The sequence below is a fragment of the Pan troglodytes genome, chromosome X (genome assembly GCF_028858775.2).
Source record: "Pan troglodytes isolate AG18354 chromosome X, NHGRI_mPanTro3-v2.0_pri, whole genome shotgun sequence".
NCBI classification, from domain to species: domain Eukaryota; kingdom Metazoa; phylum Chordata; class Mammalia; order Primates; family Hominidae; genus Pan; species Pan troglodytes.
The window spans coordinates 151756687-151783118 of NC_072421.2; the positions used below are offsets into that span (position 1 = coordinate 151756687).

The window sequence follows — 26432 nt, forward strand, 5'->3', positions numbered from 1 at the left end:
GGTCCTCGGGGAGGTAGCATCCAGCGGTCTTTATTATAAATGGAGATGAACCAGGTCTCAGTAACAGGGACCTAAAACCCAGTCAAGGCTCACACAGGAACAAGGGCCCAGTGCGGTGAGAATGAATGTTCCAGAAAACAGGCATGGGCCTGTCCCAGCAGCAAGAGCACAGCTGGGTCCCGAGGCCAGGCTCTGTGCCACAGCTCACACTGAATGAACTTGCCCAGTTTGGAATGTGCCTGACTTAGGGGCCAGCAGGGAGGGCTGAAGGGTGGAGGGGTGAGGCTGTGGCCTTAACAGCTGGCCCGTGGTTGGCTCGCCTTCCCCTGCCAGGCATCGAGCCCACAGGCAACATGGTGAAGAAGCGGGCAGAGTTCACTGTGGAGACCAGAAGTGCTGGCCAGGGAGAGGTGCTGGTGTACGTGGAGGACCCGGCCGGACACCAGGAGGAGGTAGGGCCAGCTGCTGGCAGCAGAGGCCCCGCAGCGCTCCCTTTCAGTGGGGCTGCTCTTAGCAAAGGCTCACAGGCTCCTTCCCACCGCAGGCAAAAGTGACCGCCAATAACGACAAGAACCGCACCTTCTCCGTCTGGTACGTCCCCGAGGTGACGGGGACTCATAAGGTGAGCCCTTGGCCAGGGGGGAGGCTTGTGACCTCAGGCAGTGGCTGGAGGCCCCCAGCCCTACCCTCACGGCCCACCCTTCTGGGGACAGGTTACTGTGCTCTTTGCTGGCCAGCACATCGCCAAGAGCCCCTTCGAGGTGTACGTGGATAAGTCACAGGGTGACTCCAGCAAAGTGACAGCCCAAGGTCCTGGCCTGGAGCCCAGTGGCAACATCGCCAACAAGACCACCTACTTTGAGATCTTTACGGCAGGTGAGGGGAGGCTGCCGAGGCCCAGCTGGTCTGTGGGGAGAGCCGCACTGGGGCCTGGGAGCTGAGCAGGTGCCTCGTGGCAGGAGCTGGCACGGGCGAGGTCGAGGTTGTGATCCAGGACCCCATGGGACAGAAGGGCACGGTAGAGCCTCAGCTGGAGGCCCGGGGCGACAGCACATACCGCTGCAGCTACCAGCCCACCATGGAGGGCGTCCACACCGTGCACGTCACGTTTGCCGGCGTGCCCATCCCTCGCAGCCCCTACACTGTCACTGTTGGCCAAGGTAGGCCTGGCCCTGACTGCCCTCTGCTGTGGCACTGCAGTCTGGGCCTCCCACAGGAGGGGGACCCCCTGGGCCAGTCCCGCTGCAGCCCGCCCCGGGGCCCCTACTCTTTGAGCTTCTACTGTCTGGGCACATGCTATTTTTCCTCCCCTGCTGGGGCCCTTCCTCCTCTCCTCTCCTCGCCCCTCTCCATCTCTCTCCTCACGCTTTCACCTTCGGAAGAGCTCGCTCCAGCTGTCTAGAAACCTGCTGCTCTCTGCTCTGCCCACAGGGTCAACGGTACTTGGATCTGTCTTCTTCTTGGAAGGGGGAGGATGGGGGGCTCTGGGCTGGTGTGGAGCAGGTGGGAGGAGGCCTGCCATGTCCTGGCCCAGGCCACAGTTCCTGGGGTCACAGTCCCTTCCAGTTCTTTCTTGCATGTCCCCCTCCAGCCAAGCTCTGAGGGACCCACCAATCCTGACAGCCCGGCCCTGTGGGAGGCAAGGGAGGGGTCGCCCAGCCGAGCTGCTGGTGCTCAGCTGGCCCCTCTGCCTACAGCCTGTAACCCGAGTGCCTGCCGGGCGGTTGGCCGGGGCCTCCAGCCCAAGGGTGTGCGGGTGAAGGAGACAGCTGACTTCAAGGTGTACACAAAGGGCGCTGGCAGTGGGGAGCTGAAGGTCACCGTGAAGGGCCCCAGTAAGTTGGCCTGGAGCCAGGCCAGGATGGGTGGCGGCAGCCCCTGGGTTCACTGCTGGGCAGGCCTGAGGCCCTCCTTGTCTTGGCAGAGGGAGAGGAGCGCGTGAAGCAGAAGGACCTGGGGGATGGCGTGTATGGCTTCGAGTATTACCCTATGGTCCCTGGAACCTATATTGTCACCATCACGTGGGGTGGTCAGAACATCGGGCGCAGGTGAGGCCCCCAGGCATCCCTCTCCCAGCTCTGCACACTCTGCCTCTTCCTTCTGCCTCCCCACCTGATGATGAGGGGCCACATGGGCTCTTCCTTCCTGGCCGCCACAGTGGGGCCCACGCTGGCTCATGTGGTGATCCTCGGTGTTCCCTGTGTGGCTCTCGCATTTGCAGTCCCTTCGAGGTGAAGGTGGGCACCGAGTGTGGCAATCAGAAGGTACGGGCCTGGGGCCCTGGGCTGGAGGGCGGCATCGTTGGCAAGTCAGCAGACTTTGTGGTGGAGGCTATCGGGGACGACGTGGGCACGCTGGGTAAGTTGGAGGCTGCAGCATGGGCACCTGGGGACAGACGATGGCAAGGACGGCCCACCCTGAGGCTCCAGGGCACTGAGGGGACTGGTGGCTGTTGTCAGGTTTCTCGGTGGAAGGGCCATCGCAGGCTAAGATCGAATGTGACGACAAGGGCGACGGCTCCTGTGATGTGCGCTACTGGCCGCAGGAGGCTGGCGAGTATGCCGTTCACGTGCTGTGCAACAGCGAAGACATCCGCCTCAGCCCCTTCATGGCTGACATCCGTGACGCGCCCCAGGACTTCCACCCAGACAGGGTAAAGAGCAGGCTGTGATGGCCTAAGTCTCGCCCTGCTGCTCCTGCTTGGGGTCTGGTGGGGGTGGGCCCAGGCCCTGGGCTGGTATCCCCAGCAGTATTCCTGGCACTCTGTGTCCCTGGCCACCCTGCCTGGGTTGTAGCTCTGGCAGCCTGGACCTGGTCCCCTGACAGCTGGGTGGTCTCCCGCTAGGTGAAGGCACGTGGGCCTGGATTGGAGAAGACAGGTGTGGCCGTCAACAAGCCAGCAGAGTTCACAGTGGATGCCAAGCACGGTGGCAAGGCCCCACTTCGGGTCCAAGTCCAGGTAGAGCACCCACGGGTGTTGGGGGCAGGGCAGGTGTGGGCACCCAGGCCTGGGCACTGACCAGCAGGCCACCTGCTCCTATGTGCCTGACAGGACAATGAAGGCTGCCCTGTGGAGGCGTTGGTCAAGGACAACGGCAATGGCACTTACAGCTGCTCCTACGTGCCCAGGAAGCCGGTGAAGCACACAGCCATGGTGTCCTGGGGAGGCGTCAGCATCCCCAACAGCCCCTTCAGGGTGAGCCAACCTCCACCGGCCTTTAGTCCATCTCGATAGCATTCACATAGCACACGATTCGTCCATTTCAAGTGGTTGTGGCACGCCATCCTGACTCCCCTGTCCCACAGCTCCTGGTGACCACTAACCTGCTTTCTGCTGTGGCTTTGCCTATCCTGGACATGTTCTATAGATGGAACTGTGTGCCACGTGGCCTTTTGTGTCTGGCTTCTTTCGCTCACCACGAAGTTTTCCGTGTTTTCGTTCATGTTTGGCATGTCTTGGCACTTTGTTCCTTTATAATTATTTTGTTTATTTATTTATTTATTTGAGATGGAGTCTCACACTGTCGCCCAGGCTGGAGTGCAATGGCGCGATCTCGGCTCACTGCAGGCTCTTTCTCCCGGGTTCACGCCATTCTCCTGCCTCAGCCTCCCGGGTAGCTGGGACTACAGGCGCCTGCCACCCCGCCGGCTAATTTTTTGTATTTGTAGTAGAGACAAGGTTTCACTGTGTTAGCCAGGATGGTGTCGATCTCCTGACCTTGTGATCCGCCCACCTCGGCCTCCCAAAGTGCTGGGATTACAGGCATGAGCCACTGCACCCGTCCTGTTTTTTTTTTTTTTTTGAGCCGGAGTTTTGCTCTTATTGCCAGGCTGGAGTGCAGTGACGTGATCTCAGCTCACTGCAACCTCTGCCTGCCAGGTTCAAGCAATTCTCTCCTGCCTCAGCCTCCTGAGTAGCTGGGATTGCAGGCATACGCCACCATTCCCAGCTAATTTTGTATTTTTAGTACAGACGGGGTTTCTCCATGTTGGTCAGACTGGTCTCAACCGCCTGACCCCAGGTGGTCCACCCACCTTGGCCTTCCAAAGTGCTGGGATTACAGGCATGAGCCACCACGTCCGGCCGCTTCATTTCTTTTTATGGCTGCATAATACTCCATTGTGTGGCCAGACCACATTCCATTTTTCCGTTCACTTGCTAACAGATATTGAGGATGAGCTTGCCTTTGGTGATCATGAACAGTGCTGTTAACAGTGAGTCCAGGTGTTTGCGTGGACATTTGCTTTCATTTCTCTTGGGTAGTTGCCTCGGAGTGAACCGGAGCATCACACAGTCCCTCTGTGGTCAACTGAGGAACTGCCAGACTCTTCCCAAGGCAGCTGGACCATTTTGTGTGCCTGCCAGTGTAGCTGAGGGAGCTTCTGAGTCTCCTCCAGGCTGCTCATGCCCTTGCCCTTGCCCCTGTGCCCTGCAGGTGAATGTGGGAGCTGGCAGCCACCCCAACAAGGTCAAAGTATACGGCCCCGGAGTAGCCAAGACAGGGCTCAAGGCCCACGAGCCCACCTACTTCACTGTGGACTGCGCCGAGGCTGGCCAGGGTAAGGCCTGGCTGTGGGTGGGAGGGCAGGTGGCTGGGGTGTCCCTGCGAGGTCTCAGCCTCCGCTCCTCTCCCCGCCGCAGGGGACGTCAGCATCGGCATCAAGTGTGCCCCTGGAGTGGTAGGCCCCGCCGAAGCTGACATCGACTTCGACATCATCCGCAATGACAATGACACCTTCACGGTCAAGTACACGCCCCGGGGGGCTGGCAGCTACACCATTATGGTCCTCTTTGCTGACCAGGTGGGTGCTGCGCTCCTGGCCACTAAGATGTCATTGCGGATAACGTCTGCCCTCCTCTAAGGCCTTCTCCTCCCACTGCCTGCAGGCCACGCCCACCAGCCCCATCCGAGTCAAGGTGGAGCCCTCTCATGACGCCAGTAAGGTGAAGGCCGAGGGCCCTGGCCTCAGTCGCACTGGTGAGGACAGGTACCCCATGGCAGGTTGCGGGGCATCAAGGGTAGGAGGGCTTGGGGCAGGGTGCCCCTACATGGTCCCTGTGTGTTCCTCAGGTGTCGAGCTTGGCAAGCCCACCCACTTCACAGTAAATGCCAAAGCCGCTGGCAAAGGCAAGCTGGACGTCCAGTTCTCAGGACTCACCAAGGGGGATGCAGTGCGAGATGTGGACATCATCGACCACCATGACAACACCTACACAGTCAAGTACACGCCTGTGCAGCAGGTAGCCACACCCTCCACTACAGTCACCGAGTCCCCAGCCTCCTCATGCAGCAGCCTAGGGGACAGCTCCGAGGGACTTTCTGCCCACTCTCATTCCTTACCTGGGAGAGGACAGGCATGGAGGTCCAGGAGGGGGTTGGGGAGCAATTCTGGTGTCTCTAAATACCCCCTTCCCTTCTGCACCCTTCCCAGGGTCCAGTAGGCGTCAATGTCACCTATGGAGGGGATCCCATCCCTAAGAGCCCTTTCTCAGTGGCAGTATCTCCAAGCCTGGACCTCAGCAAGATCAAGGTGTCTGGCCTGGGAGAGAGTAAGTAGTTGGGGCCCTTGTCGCAAAGGCCTTTGTCACATCCAGGGATTGGCTGAGCTGGGTGTCATGTCTCTCTCCTTCCTTTCATCGTTTCCACAGAGGTGGACGTTGGCAAAGACCAGGAGTTCACAGTCAAATCAAAGGGTGCTGGTGGTCAAGGCAAAGTGGCATCCAAGATTGTGGGCCCCTCGGGTGCAGCGGTGCCCTGCAAGGTGGAGCCAGGCCTGGGGGCTGACAACAGTGTGGTGCGCTTCCTGCCCCGTGAGGAAGGGCCCTATGAGGTGGAGGTGACCTATGACGGCGTGCCCGTGCCTGGCAGCCCCTTTCCTCTGGAAGCTGTGGCCCCCACCAAGCCTAGCAAGGTAATTGGGGTATGGGAGGCCCTAAGGGTAGAACCCACTGTGCTCTCTGAGGGCCCCAAAGGTACCCCATCTTCTCCAGACCTGCCCTAAATCCTTTTTTTTTTTTTTTTTCCTGAGACAGACTGTCAACCTTGACCCTGTTTAAGTGAGAGTAAAGGGGAGGAGGGAAATAGAAACCCACAAAAAGTCATCAGGGTTGAAGAATTTCTTTTTTTTTTTTTTCTTTCTTTCTTTTTTTTTTTTTGAGAAAGAGTCTCACTCTGTCGCCCAGGCTGGAGTGCAGTGGCGCGATCTTGGCTCACGGCACCCTCCGCCTCCTGGCTTCAAGCAATACTCCTGCGTCAGCCTCCCAAGTAGCTGGGATTACAGGTGCCTGCCACCATGCCCAGCTAATTTTGGTATTTTTAGTAGAGACGAGGTTTCACCATGTTGGCCAGGCTGTTCTCAAACTCCTGACCTCAGGTGATCCACCCACCTTGGCCTCCCAAAGGGCTGAGATTACAGGCGTGAGTGACCGCGCCCTGCCCTCCTTTTTGTCCTTATGACTGATGGATGGCCCATCTGGCAGGCAGCCTGGGCCCGCCCGTGTCCCTGTTTGGTGAGGGCAGGAAGCCAGGGCAAGGGGAGGCAGGTGGAAAGTCAAGCAGGAGGTCTGGGATCGGGGCATAGTGTGGCCTTGGCTCCTGACCCCTTCTTCCCTCAGGTGAAGGCGTTTGGGCCAGGGCTGCAGGGAGGCAGTGCAGGCTCCCCCGCCCGCTTCACCATCGACACCAAGGGCGCCGGCACAGGTGGCCTGGGCCTGACGGTGGAGGGCCCCTGTGAGGCGCAGCTCGAGTGCTTGGACAATGGGGATGGCACATGTTCCGTGTCCTACGTGCCCACCGAGCCCGGGGACTACAACATCAACATCCTCTTCGCTGACACCCACATCCCTGGCTCCCCATTCAAGGCCCACGTGGTTCCCTGCTTTGACGCATCCAAAGTCAAGTGCTCAGGCCCCGGGCTGGAGCGGGCCACCGCTGGGGAGGTGGGCCAATTCCAAGTGGACTGCTCGAGCGCAGGCAGCGCGGAGCTGACCATTGAGATCTGCTCGGAGGCGGGGCTTCCGGCCGAGGTGTACATCCAGGACCACGGTGACGGCACGCACACCATTACATACATTCCCCTCTGCCCCGGGGCCTACACTGTCACCATCAAGTACGGCGGCCAGCCCGTGCCCAACTTCCCCAGCAAGCTGCAGGTGGAACCTGCGGTGGACACTTCCGGTGTCCAGTGCTATGGGCCTGGTATTGAGGGCCAGGGTGAGTTGCCCTGCCGTGGGGTATGTGACGGGGGGACAGGGACCAGAACCCCCGAGCCCCAAGCCTCCTCTCTGTGCCTTTGCAGGTGTCTTCCGTGAGGCCACCACTGAGTTCAGTGTGGACGCCCGGGCTCTGACACAGACCGGAGGGCCGCACGTCAAGGCCCGTGTGGCCAACCCCTCAGGCAACCTGACGGAGACCTACGTTCAGGACCGTGGCGACGGCATGTACAAAGTGGAGTACACGCCTTACGAGGAGGGTGCGTGCTGGGGACTCCCACAGGCTGGCAGACGGGGTGGGTGGGGTGGCCCGGGCTCCTCCTGACCTGGCCTGCACTCCTCCAGGACTGCACTCCGTGGACGTGACCTATGACGGCAGTCCCGTGCCCAGCAGCCCCTTCCAGGTGCCCGTGACCGAGGGCTGCGACCCCTCCCGGGTGCGTGTCCACGGGCCAGGCATCCAAAGTGGCACCACCAACAAGCCCAACAAGTTCACTGTGGAGACCAGGTAAGGGAGCCCCCAGGAGCCCGTGTGGCTGGTGGGCCTGGGAACCCCAGGAATGACCGGCTGTCTGTTTGGACCAGGGGAGCTGGCACGGGCGGCCTGGGCCTGGCTGTAGAGGGCCCCTCGGAGGCCAAGATGTCCTGCATGGATAACAAGGACGGCAGCTGCTCGGTCGAGTACATCCCTTATGAGGCTGGCACCTACAGCCTCAACGTCACCTATGGTGGCCATCAAGTGCCAGGTGAGGAGGTGGCGGCCAGGGCAGGGCTGGGACTGTCTGCTCGTCCCCACCCTGTCTCATACAGCCGCCATCCCTTTGCCCCAACCCTCAGGCAGTCCTTTCAAGGTCCCTGTGCATGATGTGACAGATGCGTCCAAGGTCAAGTGCTCTGGGCCCGGCCTGAGCCCAGGCATGGTTCGCGCCAACCTCCCTCAGTCCTTCCAGGTGGACACAAGCAAGGCTGGTGTGGCCCCATTGCAGGTCAAAGTGCAAGGGCCCAAAGGTGAGTGTTTGCATGCCTGGAGCCAGGGGTCGGCAGTGTCCTGTTTGAGGGCCTCAAACAGGGCAGTGTCCTGTTTGAGGGCCGGGAAAGGAAACTGGAGGCCCAAAGTGAGGCCCAGAGTGCAGAGGTGGTGCAAGTGTGTAGGTGTTTTTGGAAGAGCCTTAGGTGACAGTGCAGCTAGGTGGGGGACTTGGAGGAGGTAGAGCAGATGGGACTGGTCACTGAGCAGATGTGGCAGGAAGGGGGTCCCAGCTGGCACCCAGATGGGTGTCTTTCGTGCCAGAGGGGGTCAAGGCCATTTCCAGGGTCGGGTGGATGAGGATACAGCGAGGTCTAGGCCTGGGGCTGGGTCCTGGCCGTCCAGTGTGGTGGGGTAGGAATGGAGGCCCAGGAGACTAGCTGAGGCTCTGTCCCTGGGGCTGGGGCCAGGCCTGGTGGAGCCAGTGGACGTAGTAGACAACGCTGATGGCACCCAGACCGTCAATTATGTGCCCAGCCGAGAAGGGCCCTACAGCATCTCAGTACTGTATGGAGATGAAGAGGTACCCCGGAGGTAAGAGGCAGGGCCTGCTGCCTGTGGGGAGTGGCCCAGGCTGGATGCTGAGAACCTGTCTGACTGCTCACACCACCAATCCCTCACAGCCCCTTCAAGGTCAAGGTGCTGCCTACTCATGATGCCAGCAAGGTGAAGGCCAGTGGCCCCGGGCTCAACACCACTGGCGTGCCTGCCAGCCTGCCCGTGGAGTTCACCATCGATGCAAAGGACGCCGGGGAGGGCCTGCTGGCTGTCCAGATCACGGTGAGCTCCGGGCACAGGCAGGGGAGGCAGGGGGGCCTGGGCGGCTGGAGTGTGGGCTGCGGGTGGCCGGTGTCTGATCTCCCTGCGGAGCTGCACCAAGGAGGGCAGGGAAGGACAGGGCCCCTGTCTTTGGTTTGCTAAGGTTGTGACTACCTTAGGATGGTGGTGACAGGCACAGGCTTCCCCAGACATGCACTTGCTGCTAACTTTGAGCACGTCACCAAAGCCTTTTGTGCCTCAGTTTCCCCACCTGTAATATTCTCATGGGGGCAGGTATAGGATAGAAGCTTGAGATCACCCCGGTGAGCTCCTCCTAGTGCTGGCCAGGCCCTGGGGCTGAGGATGGGTGCCAAGCTCGCTGGCCGCGCCTGTTGTCATGTGGGAAGTGTGGGATGTTTTAGTCTCCATTCTGGACTCTGCCAGGTGCAGGCAGCCCTTTTGGGCCATAGCAGTTAAGAGGCCTGAGGCCCAGAGACTGTCCCTGTAGCAGCAGCGCTGGGCACTCTGGGAGCGCCTGAGGCAGGCCCGGGGCTACTCGGGCTTGGGCCAACTGCCTCCCCTGCCTCTGCCACACAGGATCCCGAAGGCAAGCCGAAGAAGACACACATCCAAGACAACCATGACGGCACGTATACAGTGGCCTACGTGCCAGACGTGACGGGTCGCTACACCATCCTCATCAAGTACGGTGGTGACGAGATCCCCTTCTCCCCGTACCGCGTGCGTGCCGTGCCCACCGGGGACGCCAGCAAGTGCACCGTCACAGGTGAGCCCGCCCGCTGTTGGCCGCTGCGGCGCTCGGCACGGGGCTTGGGTTGTGCCTGTGTGCAAGGGCTCGCTGCTTGGGGCGGCGTGTGGGAGTGGGGGCCGCCCCCTTGAGTGACTCACCTGACCTTTCTCCTTGCTCTCTGCCCTCTCACCTCAGTGTCAATCGGAGGTCACGGGCTAGGTAAGCTGCTTGCTGGGGCCACTCCCAATGCCCCTCCTGCCCAGAGGGGCAGCTTCCTTTCCTCTTGGGGCCGATTCCCAGGACAGTTCCAGCTGCAGCTCTAGGCAGGGACAGAGTTGGGTGGGGTGCAGAAGATGAGGCCGTGGGCTGGAGGGCGAGGGCCCAGGGAGGCTTCCGGAGCTGAGCATGACCGCTCCAGCTCTTCCCCTCTCTGGGCCTTTATTTCCCCATCTGAGAACTCGGGTTGCAGCTGAGAGCTTTGGGGTGAGGTGCATCCTGAGAGGCACCCCACTGGGGACTTTGGGGTCTCGGGATCTTGGCACCCAGGGAGGCACAAGGGCTCCTGCGTGGGCTGAGGGAACAAGGGGTCTCCCCAACTCAATGGGAGCCCCAGCCCTGGCCAGATCCACAGACCCCCATCCCCACCTTCCAGGGGCCTCTGCGTCCCGGGCCGGGGGAGGTGCATGAGCGGGTGGGGCTGGCTGGTAGTGCAGTAGCGCCAGTGTCGACTGCTTGGGCGGCCAGCATGGCGGGGCCCGGCCCAGCCTCAGAGCCCCAAAGTGCATTCTGTGGCCCGTCTCCCTCCTTCCCCCTTCCCCTATCCCCCAGCAGTGACGTTATTCAGACATTCCCCAACAGGCATGGAGGGTCACCTGCCCCAGCCAGGGACACCCAGGGATGCTGATGAGAGGCTACAGGCCTGGCACTTGGGCGAGGTGGCTAAGGAAAGGGTTAGAGGGTGGCTAGAGTTTTGCGGCAGGAGCGAGATGGCTTTATAGAGCAGGCCGTAGGATCCGATGTGTGTGTGACAGGCGTGTGTGCGCAGGGCGGGGGAGGCTGGGGAGTACTGATTGCAGGGCCTTGGGGGCTTTGAGGGTGGGAGCAAGACTCAGTAACCTCAGTTTCCCTGGCTACTGTTTGCAGAATGGAGACAGGGAGCCCGGGGGGGAAGGGGGGGGCTGAAGTTGCTCTCTGGCAAGCTTGACGGCCACGGGGCTTCAGTGAGAGCCAAATTAGGAGGCATACTTTGAGGATGGAGTGGCTGAGACCTGCGGTTCGCTGGGAGCCGGGCAGGGAAAGTGGGGGCAGTCGGGTACCTGTGAGGTTGGGGCCCAAGCCACTAACTAGATGGCATGGGGTGCACATGAGTGAAGCCTCCCAGGGCAGCGTGGGCAGCCGGCAGCCAGGTCTGGAGCCTGGGAGAGCTGCCTGGCCGCGGCAGGCCAGCATGGAGCCTAGTGCAGCAGGAGCCCTCGGCCGATAGTGGGACTTGGTGGCAGGGCCCCTCGAGCTTGGCCTTCAAGTAGGTTTCGTGCTCCTGGCTGCTTCCCTGGCAGGAGGCCAGGCTGCAGGGGGCACTCTCACTGCCAGGCCTCACAGCCCACAGCCCCCCAAGCCTCCACGGCGGAGACCCAGATCATAACGTCACTGTCTCTCCCCTTTCCTCGGGCACTCTGGGGCCCTGGAGCCTGCTCAGCTGCTCTGCCCTCGCAACCCAGCAGTGGTGGCTGTAGCTTGGGCCTCCTGTTCCCTGTCTCCCTGGGTGCTATTCCCGCTCTGCCAAGCCTGCTGCGCTGCGCTACTCGGGTGCTAACCCCGCTGCCTCCCGCTTCCCCGCTCCCACTCCTGTCTGCACCGGGCTGCTTTTCACCGCGAGCCTTCTCAGTTGTCAGGAAACTCCGGTTTCACCATCAGGCCTGGGGGGTGGGGAGGCAAGTGTCACGTCCCCCCACGCTGCAGCAGGACTCCGCCTCACCGCGTCCACACACAGCAATGGGGGCCGGGGCCAGGCCAGAAGGGCGCAGGCAGCCGTGTGCCCAGCCAGATGCTGGCGTTCAACAGTGTGGGCCATGGTGCTGGGCGAGGCTGAGTAGGCAAGGGAGTGGCTGTCAACACTTAGGCTGGAGTGGGCCCTTCCTTTTCCTCCCAGGCACCTGGGTGCTACTGTCGGGCCTCTCCCACATGGGCACTTGAGGTGGTCAGGAGAACCCTTCCTGCCTTCTGAGAAACCACTCGCCATCCCAGCTTGGAGGGGCAGGGCGGGGCAGGAGGCCTGGCGGCCTGGCTGTGCTTGGTGGTGGCAATGAGAGGCCTGTGTGGGCGGCAGGCGGACGGGAACAACCTGAACCCGAGCTCACACGCTGGCCCCCCTTTGGGGACCCACCCTGCCCCACCAGGTGCTGGCATCGGCCCCACCATTCAGATTGGGGAGGAGACGGTGATCACTGTGGACACTAAGGCAGCAGGCAAAGGCAAAGTGACGTGCACCGTGTGCACGCCTGATGGCTCAGAGGTGGATGTGGACGTGGTGGAGAATGAGGACGGCACTTTCGACATCTTCTACACGGCCCCCCAGCCGGGCAAATACGTCATCTGTGTGCGCTTTGGTGGCGAGCACGTGCCCAACAGCCCCTTCCAAGTGACGGTGAGGAGGGGTGGGGGGTAGGTCAGCAGGGGCGTCTGGCAGGTCCTGGCCTGTTCCCCTGGGGCCCCTCTGTGACAACAGACTCTCCAGCAGCTCTCTGCTTTGCCCTGCAGGCTCTGGCTGGGGACCAGCCCTCGGTGCAGCCCCCTCTACGGTCTCAGCAGCTGGCCCCACAGTACACCTACGCCCAGGGCGGCCAGCAGACTTGGGTACGGCCTGGCCAGCTAGGGACACTGGAGCTAGCCAGCTGGGTGTTCTGTGAGCCCCTAGTTTACCATGTGTGAGGAGGGACCCCAGATCCTCCCACTGTCCCTCACCCATGCCCTGTGTCTCCACTGCAGGCCCCGGAGAGGCCCTTGGTGGGTGTCAATGGGCTGGATGTGACCAGCCTGAGGCCCTTTGACCTTGTCATCCCCTTCACCATCAAGAAGGGCGAGATCACAGGTGAGTGGGGACTTGGGAAGGAGCTCGAGAGCCAAGGAGGCCAGATTGTGCCAATGAGCTGCCCTGACCTCAGCCCCACTGCCCCACAGGGGAGGTTCGGATGCCCTCAGGCAAGGTGGCGCAGCCCACCATCACTGACAACAAAGACGGCACCGTGACCGTGCGGTATGCACCCAGCGAGGCTGGCCTGCACGAGATGGACATCCGCTATGACAACATGCACATCCCAGGTGGGCCTGCCCTGCCTCTGCCCACTCCACCGCCACCACCTCACAGAGAGATGGGGCTGGGGGACACACGAGGCTGCCATTCCACAAGGCCCTTCTTCCTGCCTCAGGAAGCCCCTTGCAGTTCTATGTGGATTATGTCAACTGTGGCCATGTCACTGCCTATGGGCCTGGCCTCACCCATGGAGTAGTGAACAAGCCTGCCACCTTCACCGTCAACACCAAGGATGCAGGAGAGGGTGAGCAATAGCTCTGGTCTTGACCTGCTCTGTGCCCGGGATGCCCTCACCGGGGTAAGGGCTGGACTCAGGAGATATTCCTGAATGGGGCTCCCTGCCCTGCTGCCCTGGCCATCGGAGCTCCTCGGTGCAGGCCAACTGGAGTGTCCCCAGCATAGTTCCCATGCTCACCCACGGCTCTCTCCAGGGGGCCTGTCTCTGGCCATTGAGGGCCCGTCCAAAGCAGAAATCAGCTGCACTGACAACCAGGATGGGACATGCAGCGTGTCCTACCTGCCTGTGCTGCCGGGAGACTACAGCATTCTAGTCAAGTACAATGAACAGCACGTCCCAGGCAGCCCCTTCACTGCCCGGGTCACAGGTGGGTGGCACTGGGAGCAGTGACAGAAACGGGTGGCAGGGTGGGCATGGTCTCCCATGGCTGGACGCACACTGATGGCTGGCCTGTCCCCACCAGGTGACGACTCCATGCGTATGTCCCACCTAAAGGTCGGCTCTGCTGCCGACATCCCCATCAACATCTCAGAGACGGATCTCAGCCTGCTGACGGCCACTGTGGTCCCGCCCTCGGGCCGGGAGGAGCCCTGTTTGCTGAAGCGGCTGCGTAATGGCCACGTGGGTAAGCGGCTGAAGGGTCCAGGGGTTTCAGAAAGGAGGCAGCCTGTGGGGAGCCATGCCCTCCCTGACTGACAGCCATGCCCTGTGTCCAGGGATTTCATTCGTGCCCAAGGAGACAGGGGAGCACCTGGTGCATGTGAAGAAAAACGGCCAGCACGTGGCCAGCAGCCCCATCCCGGTGGTGATCAGCCAGTCGGAAATTGGGGATGCCAGTCGTGTTCGGGTCTCTGGTCAGGGCCTTCACGAAGGCCACACCTTTGAGCCTGCAGAGTTTATCATTGATACCCGCGATGCAGGTAGGCAGTGGCTGCCCACCAGCTGGGGCGGGAGCACTGTGCATAGCACCGAAGCTCAGGGGTATCTATCCCCTAGGCTATGGTGGGCTCAGCCTGTCCATTGAGGGCCCCAGCAAGGTGGACATCAACACAGAGGACCTGGAGGACGGGACGTGCAGGGTCACCTACTGCCCCACAGAGCCAGGCAACTACATCATCAACATCAAGTTTGCCGACCAGCACGTGCCTGGTGAGTGCAGCAGTGCCTCGGCAGCCCCCCTCACTACACCAGGGCCCACAGGCAGTATGTGACTGGAGGGGCGTGGGCCGTGCTTTCTTCCTGCAGGCAGCCCCTTCTCTGTGAAGGTGACAGGCGAGGGCCGGGTGAAAGAGAGCATCACCCGCAGGCGTCGGGCTCCTTCAGTGGCCAACGTTGGTAGTCATTGTGACCTCAGCCTGAAAATCCCTGGTAGGGGCTGTGGGGAGCCTGGGGAGGGGTCCTGGGGCTCAAGCAGCCCCAAGAGGAGGGGTGTAGCCCAGGGCTGCTGCTCACTAGCCCATCCCCACCCTGCAGAAATTAGCATCCAGGATATGACAGCCCAGGTGACCAGCCCATCGGGCAAGACCCATGAGGCCGAGATCGTGGAAGGGGAGAACCACACCTACTGCATCCGCTTTGTTCCCGCTGAGATGGGCACACACACAGTCAGCGTCAAGTACAAGGGCCAGCACGTGCCTGGGAGCCCCTTCCAGTTCACTGTGGGGCCCCTAGGGGAAGGGGGAGCCCACAAGGTCCGAGCTGGGGGCCCTGGCCTGGAGAGAGCTGAAGCTGGAGTGCCAGGTAGGCCTGCTCACACTCCGAGTGCTCGCTCTCCTGCGTTGGCCAGGGTGGGGTTGGGGGTGGAGGAAAGAGCTGGCAGGCATGTCTACCTTGGCTATGCCTGGAGGGGGCCAAGGCTGGTGAAGCAGCCTTCAGTGAGGACACACTGTTCTCCCACAGCCGAATTCAGTATCTGGACCCGGGAAGCTGGTGCCGGAGGCCTGGCCATTGCTGTCGAGGGCCCCAGCAAGGCTGAGATCTCTTTTGAGGACCGCAAGGACGGCTCCTGTGGTGTGGCTTATGTGGTCCAGGAGCCAGGTACTGGGAACCCGGCTGGGGTTGGAGGAGGTGGGGCCTGAGTGTGGGTATTGGACCCAGGGGTTGCACAGATAGCCCTGCCTGGCACTCACTCTTCACTTTGAGGTCACAGGGCCACTCAGGCTGTTCGTGGGAGGTGGGAGGCCCAAAGGCTGATGAGCCGGTCTTACACTCTTTCCCTGCCCAGGTGACTACGAAGTCTCAGTCAAGTTCAACGAGGAACACATTCCCGACAGCCCCTTCGTGGTGCCTGTGGCTTCTCCGTCTGGCGACGCCCGCCGCCTCACTGTTTCTAGCCTTCAGGTGAGGCACCGAGAGAAACCGCCCACCTGGGGCTCCTGGGCCCGGACAGACCAGAGCCACCGCAGAGAGCAGGCCTCGGCCCTGTGTTCAGTGACCCCCCTGGCCCAGCTCTGGGTTCCAGGCCTCTGCTCTGGCCGGGTGCAGCCCACGCTTGGGGTCGGCAGGAAATATCCTGCCCACCACGTGGAGTTTTTCTCGTGTCTCAGGTCTAAAGGCTTTGAACAGAAGCCTGTGCCCCTTGAGCACCAGGGCTGCGGTTTAAAGAGGGACAGCCTGCCAAGGCTGGGTGCTGCCCACAGGGTGGGGCAGCCCTCCCTTCCTGCCACCTGGGTGTGTGCGACGGCAGAGTGTGGGGGCAGGGGCGGGGATGTGCGCCTGTGGCTTGCTGGCCCTTGCAAATCAGTGGCTCTCCCTCTTTAAACCAAGTTGGACGCCAGATGGGTAAGTGCGACCCGCGGGCCTCTTGCTCCTGGGGCCTTTCCTTCCTCCCTTGCCCTGGCCCAAGCGCCCCCATCTAACCATGTCTGCTGTGCTTCCAGGAGTCAGGGCTAAAGGTCAACCAGCCAGCCTCTTTTGCAGTCAGCCTGAACGGGGCCAAGGGGGCGATCGATGCCAAGGTGCACAGCCCCTCAGGAGCCCTGGAGGAGTGCTATGTCACAGAAATTGACCAAGGTGAGGCCCTGTCCCTGCCCGGCCGCCCTGCCCTGCTGGCTGGAAGCAGGCTGAGAGTACAAAAGGAAGGTACCGCTTCTGTAAGCAGCCAAGACGGGGCCCCAACTCCTGGGCCCCCTAAGCCAGGCAACCCTTTCCCAATTGGTGACCCAAGCCGTTGGGGATGTGGCTCGCCACCCACAGCTATTAGGAAGGCCTTCTATCCTGCAGTACCATGCCATCTCCACAGGGAAAGACTCAAAGTCCAGCCTCAGTGCTGCCCGGCCCTTCAGCCACGGCCATGGTACTTGTGCACAGGCCTGGGGCAGCCTTGCGGGTAGGAGGAGCCCAGTGGGCTTCATTTCACGGCCTAGTCCTGCCCTTCCCAGCTGCATGACCTGAAGCAAGTTCCTGCCTGTCTCTGAGCCCATTAACATGCAGGGGATATGGTGTTCACGGTAACCTTTCTTAGGAGGCAGCAAGGCCTGGGTTTGGCTTGTAAAAGATTTCCGTCCCAATGCACCCTGACAGTGGGCAGCCTGAGTGTCTAAAGCTTCGGCCCTCAGGAGGTCTGCTGCGGGGTGCACGTGCCCAGCGTGGCTGGGCTCACACTGATGGACTGGCAAAATGGGGAGGGCCAGGGTTGAGGCTGTTCCTCACAGACACCATCTGCTGGTTTGAGGAGGGGCCCCAGGCCCACAGCATGACTCCCTGCTCCTCAGATAAGTATGCTGTGCGCTTCATCCCTCGGGAGAATGGCGTTTACCTGATTGACGTCAAGTTCAACGGCACCCACATCCCTGGAAGCCCCTTCAAGATCCGAGTTGGGGAGCCTGGGCATGGAGGGGACCCAGGCTTGGTGTCTGCTTACGGAGCAGGTCTGGAAGGCGGTGTCACAGGTAAGTCTGTCGGTGCGGCTGCAGGTGTGCACACAGCTGCTAGGCCCTTGCCTCCAAGCTCTTGGTGACAACAGGAGGCACCTGGAGGTGACAAGCCTGCGCTGGGTGGCCGAGGACAGGGAGGCAGGCCAGTCTGGTTCTGCCTGACCTCCTGTGCTCCCAGGGAACCCAGCTGAGTTCGTCGTGAACACGAGCAATGCGGGAGCTGGTGCCCTGTCGGTGACCATTGACGGCCCCTCCAAGGTGAAGATGGATTGCCAGGAGTGCCCTGAGGGCTACCGCGTCACCTATACCCCCATGGCACCTGGCAGCTACCTCATCTCCATCAAGTACGGCGGCCCCTACCACATTGGGGGCAGCCCCTTCAAGGCCAAAGTCACAGGTGAGCCTGGGGCCAAGCTATTGGCATCTGCCCAATGCCCGGCACCACAGCCACCTCTTAGCCCCACCCACTCTGCCTTGCAGGCCCCCGTCTCGTCAGCAACCACAGCCTCCACGAGACATCATCAGTGTTTGTAGACTCTCTGACCAAGGCCACCTGTGCCCCCCAGCATGGGGCCCCGGGTCCTGGGCCTGCTGACGCCAGCAAGGTGGTGGCCAAGGGCCTGGGGCTGAGCAAGGCCTACGTAGGCCAGAAGAGCAGCTTCACAGTAGACTGCAGCAAAGCAGGTGGGCAACCCGGGCCCCTGGCCCACCTTCCCACCAAAATGAGGCCAGAAATCACAGGATGGCCAGTGTCTGGGAGAGCAGGGACCGCCTTTGGGGCGTGGCTTTCACTTCTAGAGCCACCTCCCTGCCACCTCCTGGACCCCTCAAACAAAGACCAGGGAGGAGCTGGAATCTGCTAAGCTGGCCTGGGTTGGGGAGGTGCTGGCAGCTCTTTAGGAAGAGAGAACTGTCACCCCAGAACTGACTTAGGGACAGGAGAGGAGAGCAGGACACCAGCGGGAAGAAGGGGGCTGGGACCTGGGACTGAGGACCCCTCTTGCCTCAGGCAACAACATGCTGCTGGTCGGGGTTCATGGCCCAAGGACCCCCTGCGAGGAGATCCTGGTGAAGCACGTGGGCAGCCGGCTCTACAGCGTGTCCTACCTGCTCAAGGACAAGGGGGAGTACACACTGGTAGTCAAATGGGGGGACGAGCACATCCCAGGCAGCCCCTACCGCGTTGTGGTGCCCTGAGTCTGGGGCCCGTGCCAGCCGGCAGCCCCCAAGCCTGCCCCACTACCCAAGCAGCCCCGCCCTCTTCCCCTCAAGCCCGGCCCCTGGGCCGCCCTGGCCGCCCTGGCCGCCCGCCTGTCACTGCAGCCGCCCCTGCCCTGTGCCGTGCTGCGCTCACCTGCCTCCCCAGCCAGCCGCTGACCTCTCGGCTTTCACTTGGGCAGAGGGAGCCATTTGGTGGCGCTGCTTGTCTTCTTTGGTTCTGGGAGGGGTGAGGGATGGGGGTCCTGTACACAACCACCCACTAGTTCTCTTCTCCAGCCAAGAGGAATAAAGTTTTGCTTCCATTCTCCTTTGGGTGGCTGTAGCTTTGTTGGGGTTGGGGGACCAGTCAAGGCCAACGTGACAGGGGTGCCAATGAGCAGATCAAAGCATGGGCTGAGCACAGGTCACCTCCCTCCGGGGCTCCTGCTTCACCCCACCCTGACTCCAGAAGGCGCCATCTATCTTTGCTTCCTCTGCCTCCCTGAGTTCAAGCCAACGTAAGGAGAGGAACATGTAGCAACCTGGAATGGAGCCCAGGCAGCAAGGAGGCAAAGAGCTGGGCAGGAGAGCCCATTACTGGGTAGGGTGGTGTCAGGAAGGCTCCCTGGTGGAGGTGGCCAGATAATCAAGGGCCCTCTAAGCAGCCCTCAAAATCACAGCAGGCCCGGCCGGGTGTGGTGGCTCACGCCTGTAATCCCAGCACTTCGGGAGGCCGAGGCAGGCAGATCACAAGGTCAGGAGATCAAGACCATCCTGGCTAACACGGTGAAACCCCGTCTCTACTAAAAATACAAAAAATTAGCCAGGTGTGGTGGCGGGCACCTGTAGTCCCAGCTACTCGGGAGGCTGAGGCAGTAGAACGGCGCGAACCCAGGAGACAGAGCTTGCAGTGAGCCGAGATCGCGCCACTGCACTCCAGCCTGGGCGACAGAGCGAGACTCTGTCTCAAAAAAAAAAAAAAAAAAAAAAAATCACAGCAGGCCCTGGCCATCTGCCAGGTAACTTGAACATGCCACCATGCCACCATTCCCCCAAACAAGGGACTGGGATGAGGCCCCCTCCCCCAGGCTCTGGGCCTCAGGGCCCTTTAGTTAACAGGTGGCAGGAGGTGGATGCATTCAAGGTGCCAATCCCAGGTACCCTGGGCCCCCTGCTAAATATCCCCTCATTGGTACCCCTGCCGTGGATTCCCACACCAACCTATGTGTCTCCCACTGTAAAGACTGCCCCCAAACACACAACATCCCAAGTCGTCCTGGCTCCTGGTGCTGCCTGCATGCTATTGGGACATCCCAACTGCAGCACCCAAAGCTGACTGCTCCCTGGGCCAAAGGCTTTGGCCCTCGATCAAACCCCTGGCAAGGACACCACCACCTCAGACATCTGCAGACAAGGGCCAGGAAGCAAGGCTCTCGGGGGCAACGCTCAGCTTTCTCGCCACATCCTCCCTCAGCTCCACAGCGTCTGACACGACCAGGCTGTAGCCTGCAGCCATGGCACACGTCAAACCCAGACCTTCTGAGACCTCAACACCATGCGTACCCTCCTTGACCCCTGTTGAGAGGGCAAAGTAGAAAAGGCAGCGGCAGTTCAGGCAGGATGGCTACTTTTATTTCTCACTGGGGCTGGGCTGCTGGCCCCAGGCTCAGGGCGGCCACTCACTGGGAGACACGGGGCAAGCAAGACACAGAAAGGGGGAAGTCCCACCCCCAGCCGCAGTCACTCTACTGCTCCCCCTGGGCCCAATGGCATAGAGGTAAAGGGGCCAAGCACACTCTGGAAGCCTCTAAAAGCCACCAGCTGAACGGGGGTGTGAGGCAGCAGAGCCAGGCCCAGAAAGATGCAGTGCCAGTTGGGAGGACGGGAGGTCCCCCTGAGGCTGCGACTTGTCCGCTCAGCCCACTGTGTGCCCAGGATTCTGAACCTCTGGGGCACTCCCTCCTGTCCCGAGTCACCCAGAGTCTCCTGCCCCCTCCCTGTGCCTGCTCCATCACATCCCCTCTCAAGCCCCATGCCTGGCAGGGCCACCGCCCTAGGGCTGGGCTAGGTGAACCAAGGGCACCGGTCCCCCAAACCTGCCGATCGTCCCCAGGCTGCAGGGACACATGTGGGGCGGCAAGGGCGGAAGATAAACTAAGGGGATCCAGGCCCCTGAGGACAGCCCTGGCGGGAGGCCACAGGCCTCACAGGGTGGTGAGCTGGAGGCCACCCAGGCAGGCAGGCAGGCAGCAGGGAAAGAGACTGGCACGGTCCTGGCCAGGGGCCTCCCCGGGAAGGGCGGGCAAGTAGGAGCAAAAACAAGAGCAGAGCACGGGCCCCCACCCTGCCGGGTCCTATGGCCTGGGGACTCACACACACTGAGGAAGACCCAGGAGGACCCGCCAGGCTACTAGGAGGAGATAAAGGGTGCACAGGCCTCCAACCCGCAGGTTGTGTCTGGACTGAGTCCAGGGAGGGCAGGGAGGGGCGGTAGCCCAGTTGACCTTCCCTCCCCCAAGCCACACCTCTGCACCCCAACCCTCCCTTCCGCCTCCCAACAGCCCCATCCCCGCTCTCCGAGGAAACTGGGAGGGGACCTGGAGAGGAAAGGGAAGCAACGGCCCCTCAGAGCGCGGTTCCCCAAAATCTATGGCCAGGGACTGAGGCCAGCACTCAGACACTGTTGGGAACACTGGCCAGGAGTCCCTCGGGGTGGACCTGGGAACCTGCTGCAGAAGCTTAGGGGACCGGGCCAGCTCAGGAAAGGGCTCAGGCTGGAAACCGAGCAGACAGGGCACCGCCGGACCTGGGGCCGAGGAGGACAGGAAGTAGGTGACTATGGAAAGACCCCCGCCGCCACCCATGCCCAACTCGGCACACAAAGTCCCAGAGAGGCCCCCAGACATGCCTGTGGGGGCAGGGGTGTTTGCAAACATTTGCAGAGGGACCGGGTGTCCCAGGCACATGGACAGCTTGCAGGGCCCGGCTGAGGCTAGGACAGCAGCAGGTGGCTGGCAGGAGGTGCCCCGCCAGGGACCCCAACTGTGTGGGGGGCAGGCCCGAGGCAGGCGGCACCAGTCCCGGGCAGGATCTCTCGGAAGAGGGGCCGTACCCAGCCAGGGTTCCCAGAGACACGGGTGGTGGGGCCGAGTGCCTCCTCACCCTGTGCCTGGCCCCCAACAAAGGGTGAGCATGTATCCTTCCTGGACACGGTGTCCAGGGCAGGGCACTCCCGAACCAGGATGCCCCCTAGGCCACAGGACCCCTCAGCCCCAGCTGACAGCAGCCGGGGATCTGGGGAGGCCCCCAGGAGGCAGGGCGGCAGCCAAGCAGAACACCATCCCTGGACCCACTCTCCAACTGCAACCAGGGCCCGCTCCCCCGAAGGCACCAGCTCTCCCTAGGGGCAGGACCTTGATCCAGAGCAGGAGTGGAGGCCCCCAACAGGGGACGGCTGGAGAGGCCCTGGGCTCACGAGCCAGGGAGCGGCGCCTCTGTGCCCGGAAGCCCCTGGGTCCTGCCTGGGCTGCTGGTAGCTGCTGCGGGCCGAGGGGTCCGGACGCCCCTAGGGTGCTCTGGGGCAGCTCCTTTGGGACCCTCAATGGAGCCAGTAAGTCCAGGAGGGCGCCGATCCGTCCAGGTGGGTGCATGGGCCGGGACAGGGTCTGGCTGCTGCCGTGGCTGTGCCCATCTGCCGAACAGGTCGCTAGGAGAGCACTCCCTGAGCGAGGGCGCCGGGCAGCCCGGGGAGGGAGGACACAGTCCCCGTCCAGGCCCCCGAGGCCCCCATAGCAGGGAGAGCCGGCCCTCCTCGCTGTTCTTCCCGCGGGATCGGGCCGGCACCTCGGCTCAGGGGAGAGAGGGTCACAGAGGACAGCCAGCAGGCAGGTGGCCCAGGAGTGTGGGGGGCCGGTGGGCCTGACCGTGTCCTGAAGCACCCCAGGACCCTGCACCCGACACCCTGGGGGAGGGGCTGTCCCCACTTGCCAGGAACACATTCCTCAGGGAAGGCCCGGCAACCTGCTCTCGTCGGGTTCAAGAAGGGCCAGGCGGCTTTGGAAGGGGCCAGGAGCTGTCACCAAGGGCCCCCGCATTGCCCAGAGGCGGCGCGGGCCAACAGGAAAAGCACTCACCGCCCACGGAACCTCTGTGACAAACTCAGAGCCACGGAGAGCGTCATCAGCAAGTCACTTGCCAGTCCCAGTGGGAAGGATGGGGCACGTCTCCAGGGAAACGAGACGCCAAGGTCTTCCTGGGGCCCCAGTGGAAAGCTCCTTCCAGGACCCACCTGGCCCTCCACATCCCACCCTCCAGGCCAGGGACCGGAGCCCAGTATCCGGCAACCTGACACATCACGGAAAAAAGGAGCTGCTCTGCCTTCACCATGACGACGCGGCACACCCCCTCCCTGCCCCGGCCCCTCCCCTTCAGGGCTGCATGCGGGGAGGAGAGGCCTCCCCTGTCTGCAGAGAGAGGTCGCCCCACCTGGGGCAGAGAGGGGACAGGGGCAGGAATGAGCCCCTGGGAGGGGGGCATTGGAGGTGGGGGGCACATCCTGCCACCCAGGCTGGCGTGGGGCACTCATGCCATGCAGACCAGAACGGGCTTCCCACCGGCTCCTGGGGATGTTGGACCGGGGCTCCCCGACCAGGGCTGGGAAAGGCTTCCATGAAGAGCCAGAGAGCACACGGCGCAGACCCTGCGGGGCACACGGGGTCTCGGTGGCAGAGTCTCCCTTCTTGGGGTTCTCTGTGATGGGTTTTGCAACCCTTTCAGGATGTCAAAGCACGCCCCGCCCTCAGAAATGCAGGCCCCGGCCAGTGTCAGCCCCAGGAGGTGGCCTGCTGCTCCCGCTGACACCAAGGACATGTTCCTGAGGCGGCCCGCTCGGGATCTCCAGCAGCCGACGCAGGTCTACACGTGCAAGGGTGCTTCTGACTCGCAGCACTCAGGAACAGCCTCCACCCTGAGCGTGGCGCCCTCTCCAGCACGTGCCAGGGTGGACCTGTGAGACCAATAAAAACCACAGCGGAGGCGAGGCGAGTCACTTAGGAGACCAGGCCATGAAGAGACTGTGGCCGGGTCTGGGGCGCCCTCTCCTGCTGGTTCGACTGGATTGCAGGTCCGGGGGAAGCCCAGCAGCCCTGGGGAGGAGGCCCGGTGGGGAGGAACTGAGGCCTCCTGCCACAGCCTCCAGAGGGAGAGTCATCACGAGGGCTCCCCACCCAGTCAGATAGGATGGCTGGGCCCCAGTGGACACCTGACCGCAGCCTGAGAGGGACCCTGAGCCACAGTCCTGGCTCCCCGAGAGCCCTCCCAGAGCCTGTCCCTCAGAACCCTGGGGGGGTGACACGAGTGCTGGGGGGGTGAGACGAGTGCTAGGTGGGGAAGGACCGAAACGTGAAGTCGTCTGTTACCCAGTAGTCGGAACCGGTGCCCAGCGTCCAGGGGGCAAGACACGGCGTGAGCCAGAAGGAAACAAACCGACAAGAACCCCCAGAAGCCATCAGGAAAGCCTGGAGATTCTGATGACACGAAAACTAAAATCCCCTCTGTGACCAAGCACAACCCGCAAACCACACAGTCAAGAGACAAGTGATAACGAGGGGAGAAAATAGTAGAAAGAGGTGACTAAGGGCTCGCGTCAGTCACACACACACAGAGCCGGACACACGGACAAGGCAAAGTGCAAGGACAAGAGAGCAAAAGGGGGCGGAGGAGAGGAAGGGAGAGGGAAGGAAGCGTCTTCTCCACCGGGATGCAATTCCTTGGGAGCCCGTCTGACCCCAGGGCAAAGAGATGCTGGGTCGCCAGAGCCGCCGCGGAGAAGTCCCGCCGGGCCTCAGAGCCCAGCAAAGAGGAACCAGGGCGGACGGGCCAAACCCAGCGGCCGGCTCCCGGGGGGGGTGGGTGGTGGCGCTGCGGGGAGTCGCCTGAGCAGCATCACCAGCAGCTGGGAACCCTCCCGGTGCGGGAAGGTTGGCGGGTAAGGCGGGGCTTCCCCGGAAACACTGGGCTGGACCCAGCGGTCCCATGGGTGCTGGAACCAGCCCTGCGGGTGTTCCCAGGCACCCTCCCGCGGGAAGACCGGCTGGAGGGATGGCTCCTGTTGGCACCCACGTCGAGGGAAGCCACCGCCTTCTCTGCGGGGCTCGCCTTTCCTACCTCCCCCAGGAGACAGTCAGGCCAGGAAGCGCCCCAGCCCACGACCGCCCGCAGCAGAGCAGGATTCCCTCCCCGGCGGCCACCGCTGTCAAGGGACGGGGAAGACTTTGTTACCCCACCGCGCGCCACCGCGGAATGGTGCACAGACACCTCCAGACGCCACTTGCCCCAAGACGGCCGCCCGCCCCGCTCTGCCCACCTCTCCCTGGACGCTGCCGGGTGGGCGCGGCCCTGCTTCCCCACGACCCCCCAGACGCGCCCCGAGGCACTTTCGCAGCACAGTGGAGTGGGAAGGGCGGGGCGGCCCCTCGACGGCGCCGAGGCGAGAGCGGCTCACGGGGCTTCCCGGGCCCTGATCTCAGGGGACGCCTGTCCGCCTCGTCCCCGGGGGAAGACAGTGACCACCGGTCTGCAAAGGAAGGGGACTCGGCGCATGCCCCGCAGGGCCGGCCCAGGACTCGCAGGCGCGGAAGGCGGTGCCGAGGCGGGGGCGGGGCGTGGAGGGACAGCCCTAGTCTCCGCCCGCCGGGGCCCACAGCTGCCTCGCTCCCCGCCTCCGCTTCGGTCGCTCCTCGTAAGCTCCAGGCGCCCACGGGAAGCCCCGCCCAGCCCCCCCTATCCGTCCTCCTCTTCGCCTGTCCTCGCCAATGACCATGCTCAGATTGCACGGAATTCCCGCCCCTCGCCCTTGACTGACGCTCCTGCTGCCCAGTGGACGACACCCCGTCGCGTGCGCGCCGCTGCGGCCCTGCCGGGTGTGGCGCGGCGCTCTCAGGCTCCTAGGCGTTCCCGGGGCGAGACCCAGGGCGCTGGCCGCAGAGTCGCCGGTGCACATGCAACAGTGCCGCCTTGTGTTTTGGGTGTGGACCTGCGCTTCTCTAAGCGTTCCATTCCCGAGAAGGGGCGAGAAACGTCCAGAGGTCGTGGCACCTGCCCGCCGCTGCCGGGGCGTCGGCCGTGGGCGCAAGTGAAGCGCCCCGGGAGCGCGGCGCGACGTCCGTGCCTTCCGAGGGCGGCCCGGGTGTCGCCGCGGTGCGCGCGGGAGGGCGCGGCCGTGGGCATTTCCGCGCTTGCGCGGGTTCCTGTCCCGCCCCGGCCCCGGCCCCTCCCTCTCGTGGCCCCGCAGTAGACGCAGCCCCTCCCTCCCGCGGTGCAGCGCAGCCAGGGCTCTGCTCCGGGAGTCGTGGAGTCCATCACCGCGGAGCGTTATCTCAGCGGACCCACGCGGTGTCCTCCGCTGGGGTGGGCCGAGTACCCTCCGCCTCCCGCCCGCGAGATCCATCCCAGCCCTTGGCGGGGGCCCGTGGTTCTTCCCGCTCATGGCCACGGAACGGTCCACGCTCGCGGAGCCGCAGGCTGAGCTTTTGCTGGTGAGGGACAAGGTCGTGGTTTCCCGTGGCTGGTGGCCCTCACGGAGGAGCCTGCTGGGAGCACGCCCGTGTAGGGTTTCCTGTCATCGGGTTGCCACGCCCATCTTGAACGCTCGAGTCCACGCAGAAGTGTAGAAGTGGATGTGTAGCTTTATTTGTAATTCTCTTTCTTTCTTCCTTTCTTTCCTTCTTTCTTTCCTTTTCTTTCTTTTTGAGTCGGGGTCTCACTCTGCGCCCAGTCTGGAGTGCAGTGGCGCGATGAGGGCTCACTACAGCCTTGACCTCTCCACCCCAGCGAGGGCTTCAACCTCCAGCCTCAGCCTTCCGTGTAGCTGGGACTACAGGCGCACGCCACCACCATGTCCGGCTAATTTTTTACTTTTTGTAGAGATGGGGTCTCGCTTTTTCGCCCAGGTTGGTCTGGGATTCCTGGGCTCAGGTGATCCACCCCAGCCTCACAAAGTGCTGGGATTCTGGGCACCGGGCACCGGCCGCCGCGCCCGGCTTGATGTGTAGTTTCAATA

General features: G+C 62.7%; 1 protein-coding gene across 2 annotated transcripts in view; it reads left to right on the forward strand.

Annotated features, from left to right (window-relative positions):
• FLNA (filamin A) overlaps positions 1 to 18699 on the forward strand; it is a 26180-nt gene extending 7481 nt beyond the window's left edge. The window contains exons 6-48 of one of the 2 annotated variants that reach the window (XM_016947661.3): positions 334 to 452; positions 545 to 622; positions 714 to 876; positions 960 to 1160; positions 1698 to 1835; positions 1925 to 2048; positions 2222 to 2358; positions 2460 to 2653; positions 2846 to 2959; positions 3053 to 3196; positions 4437 to 4560; positions 4643 to 4803; positions 4889 to 4979; positions 5073 to 5242; positions 5434 to 5551; positions 5651 to 5913; positions 6617 to 7214; positions 7300 to 7473; positions 7559 to 7721; positions 7799 to 7959; positions 8051 to 8221; positions 8651 to 8774; positions 8864 to 9020; positions 9597 to 9786; positions 9946 to 9969; positions 12147 to 12394; positions 12508 to 12603; positions 12736 to 12838; positions 12928 to 13068; positions 13176 to 13304; positions 13492 to 13665; positions 13762 to 13923; positions 14015 to 14218; positions 14295 to 14447; positions 14544 to 14666; positions 14772 to 15038; positions 15198 to 15335; positions 15523 to 15638; positions 16178 to 16310; positions 17012 to 17188; positions 17352 to 17570; positions 17654 to 17857; positions 18183 to 18699. In XM_016947661.3, coding sequence (XP_016803150.1) covers positions 334 to 452; positions 545 to 622; positions 714 to 876; positions 960 to 1160; positions 1698 to 1835; positions 1925 to 2048; positions 2222 to 2358; positions 2460 to 2653; positions 2846 to 2959; positions 3053 to 3196; positions 4437 to 4560; positions 4643 to 4803; positions 4889 to 4979; positions 5073 to 5242; positions 5434 to 5551; positions 5651 to 5913; positions 6617 to 7214; positions 7300 to 7473; positions 7559 to 7721; positions 7799 to 7959; positions 8051 to 8221; positions 8651 to 8774; positions 8864 to 9020; positions 9597 to 9786; positions 9946 to 9969; positions 12147 to 12394; positions 12508 to 12603; positions 12736 to 12838; positions 12928 to 13068; positions 13176 to 13304; positions 13492 to 13665; positions 13762 to 13923; positions 14015 to 14218; positions 14295 to 14447; positions 14544 to 14666; positions 14772 to 15038; positions 15198 to 15335; positions 15523 to 15638; positions 16178 to 16310; positions 17012 to 17188; positions 17352 to 17570; positions 17654 to 17857; positions 18183 to 18370 — 7076 coding nt within the window. In that variant the 3' untranslated portion in view covers positions 18371 to 18699. The remainder of the gene's footprint in view (positions 1 to 333; positions 453 to 544; positions 623 to 713; positions 877 to 959; positions 1161 to 1697; positions 1836 to 1924; positions 2049 to 2221; positions 2359 to 2459; positions 2654 to 2845; positions 2960 to 3052; positions 3197 to 4436; positions 4561 to 4642; positions 4804 to 4888; positions 4980 to 5072; positions 5243 to 5433; positions 5552 to 5650; positions 5914 to 6616; positions 7215 to 7299; positions 7474 to 7558; positions 7722 to 7798; positions 7960 to 8050; positions 8222 to 8650; positions 8775 to 8863; positions 9021 to 9596; positions 9787 to 9945; positions 9970 to 12146; positions 12395 to 12507; positions 12604 to 12735; positions 12839 to 12927; positions 13069 to 13175; positions 13305 to 13491; positions 13666 to 13761; positions 13924 to 14014; positions 14219 to 14294; positions 14448 to 14543; positions 14667 to 14771; positions 15039 to 15197; positions 15336 to 15522; positions 15639 to 16177; positions 16311 to 17011; positions 17189 to 17351; positions 17571 to 17653; positions 17858 to 18182) is intronic. The other variant, XM_016947662.4, reaches the window with a different exon arrangement.
• The last annotated feature ends 7733 nt before the right edge of the window (positions 18700 to 26432 follow it).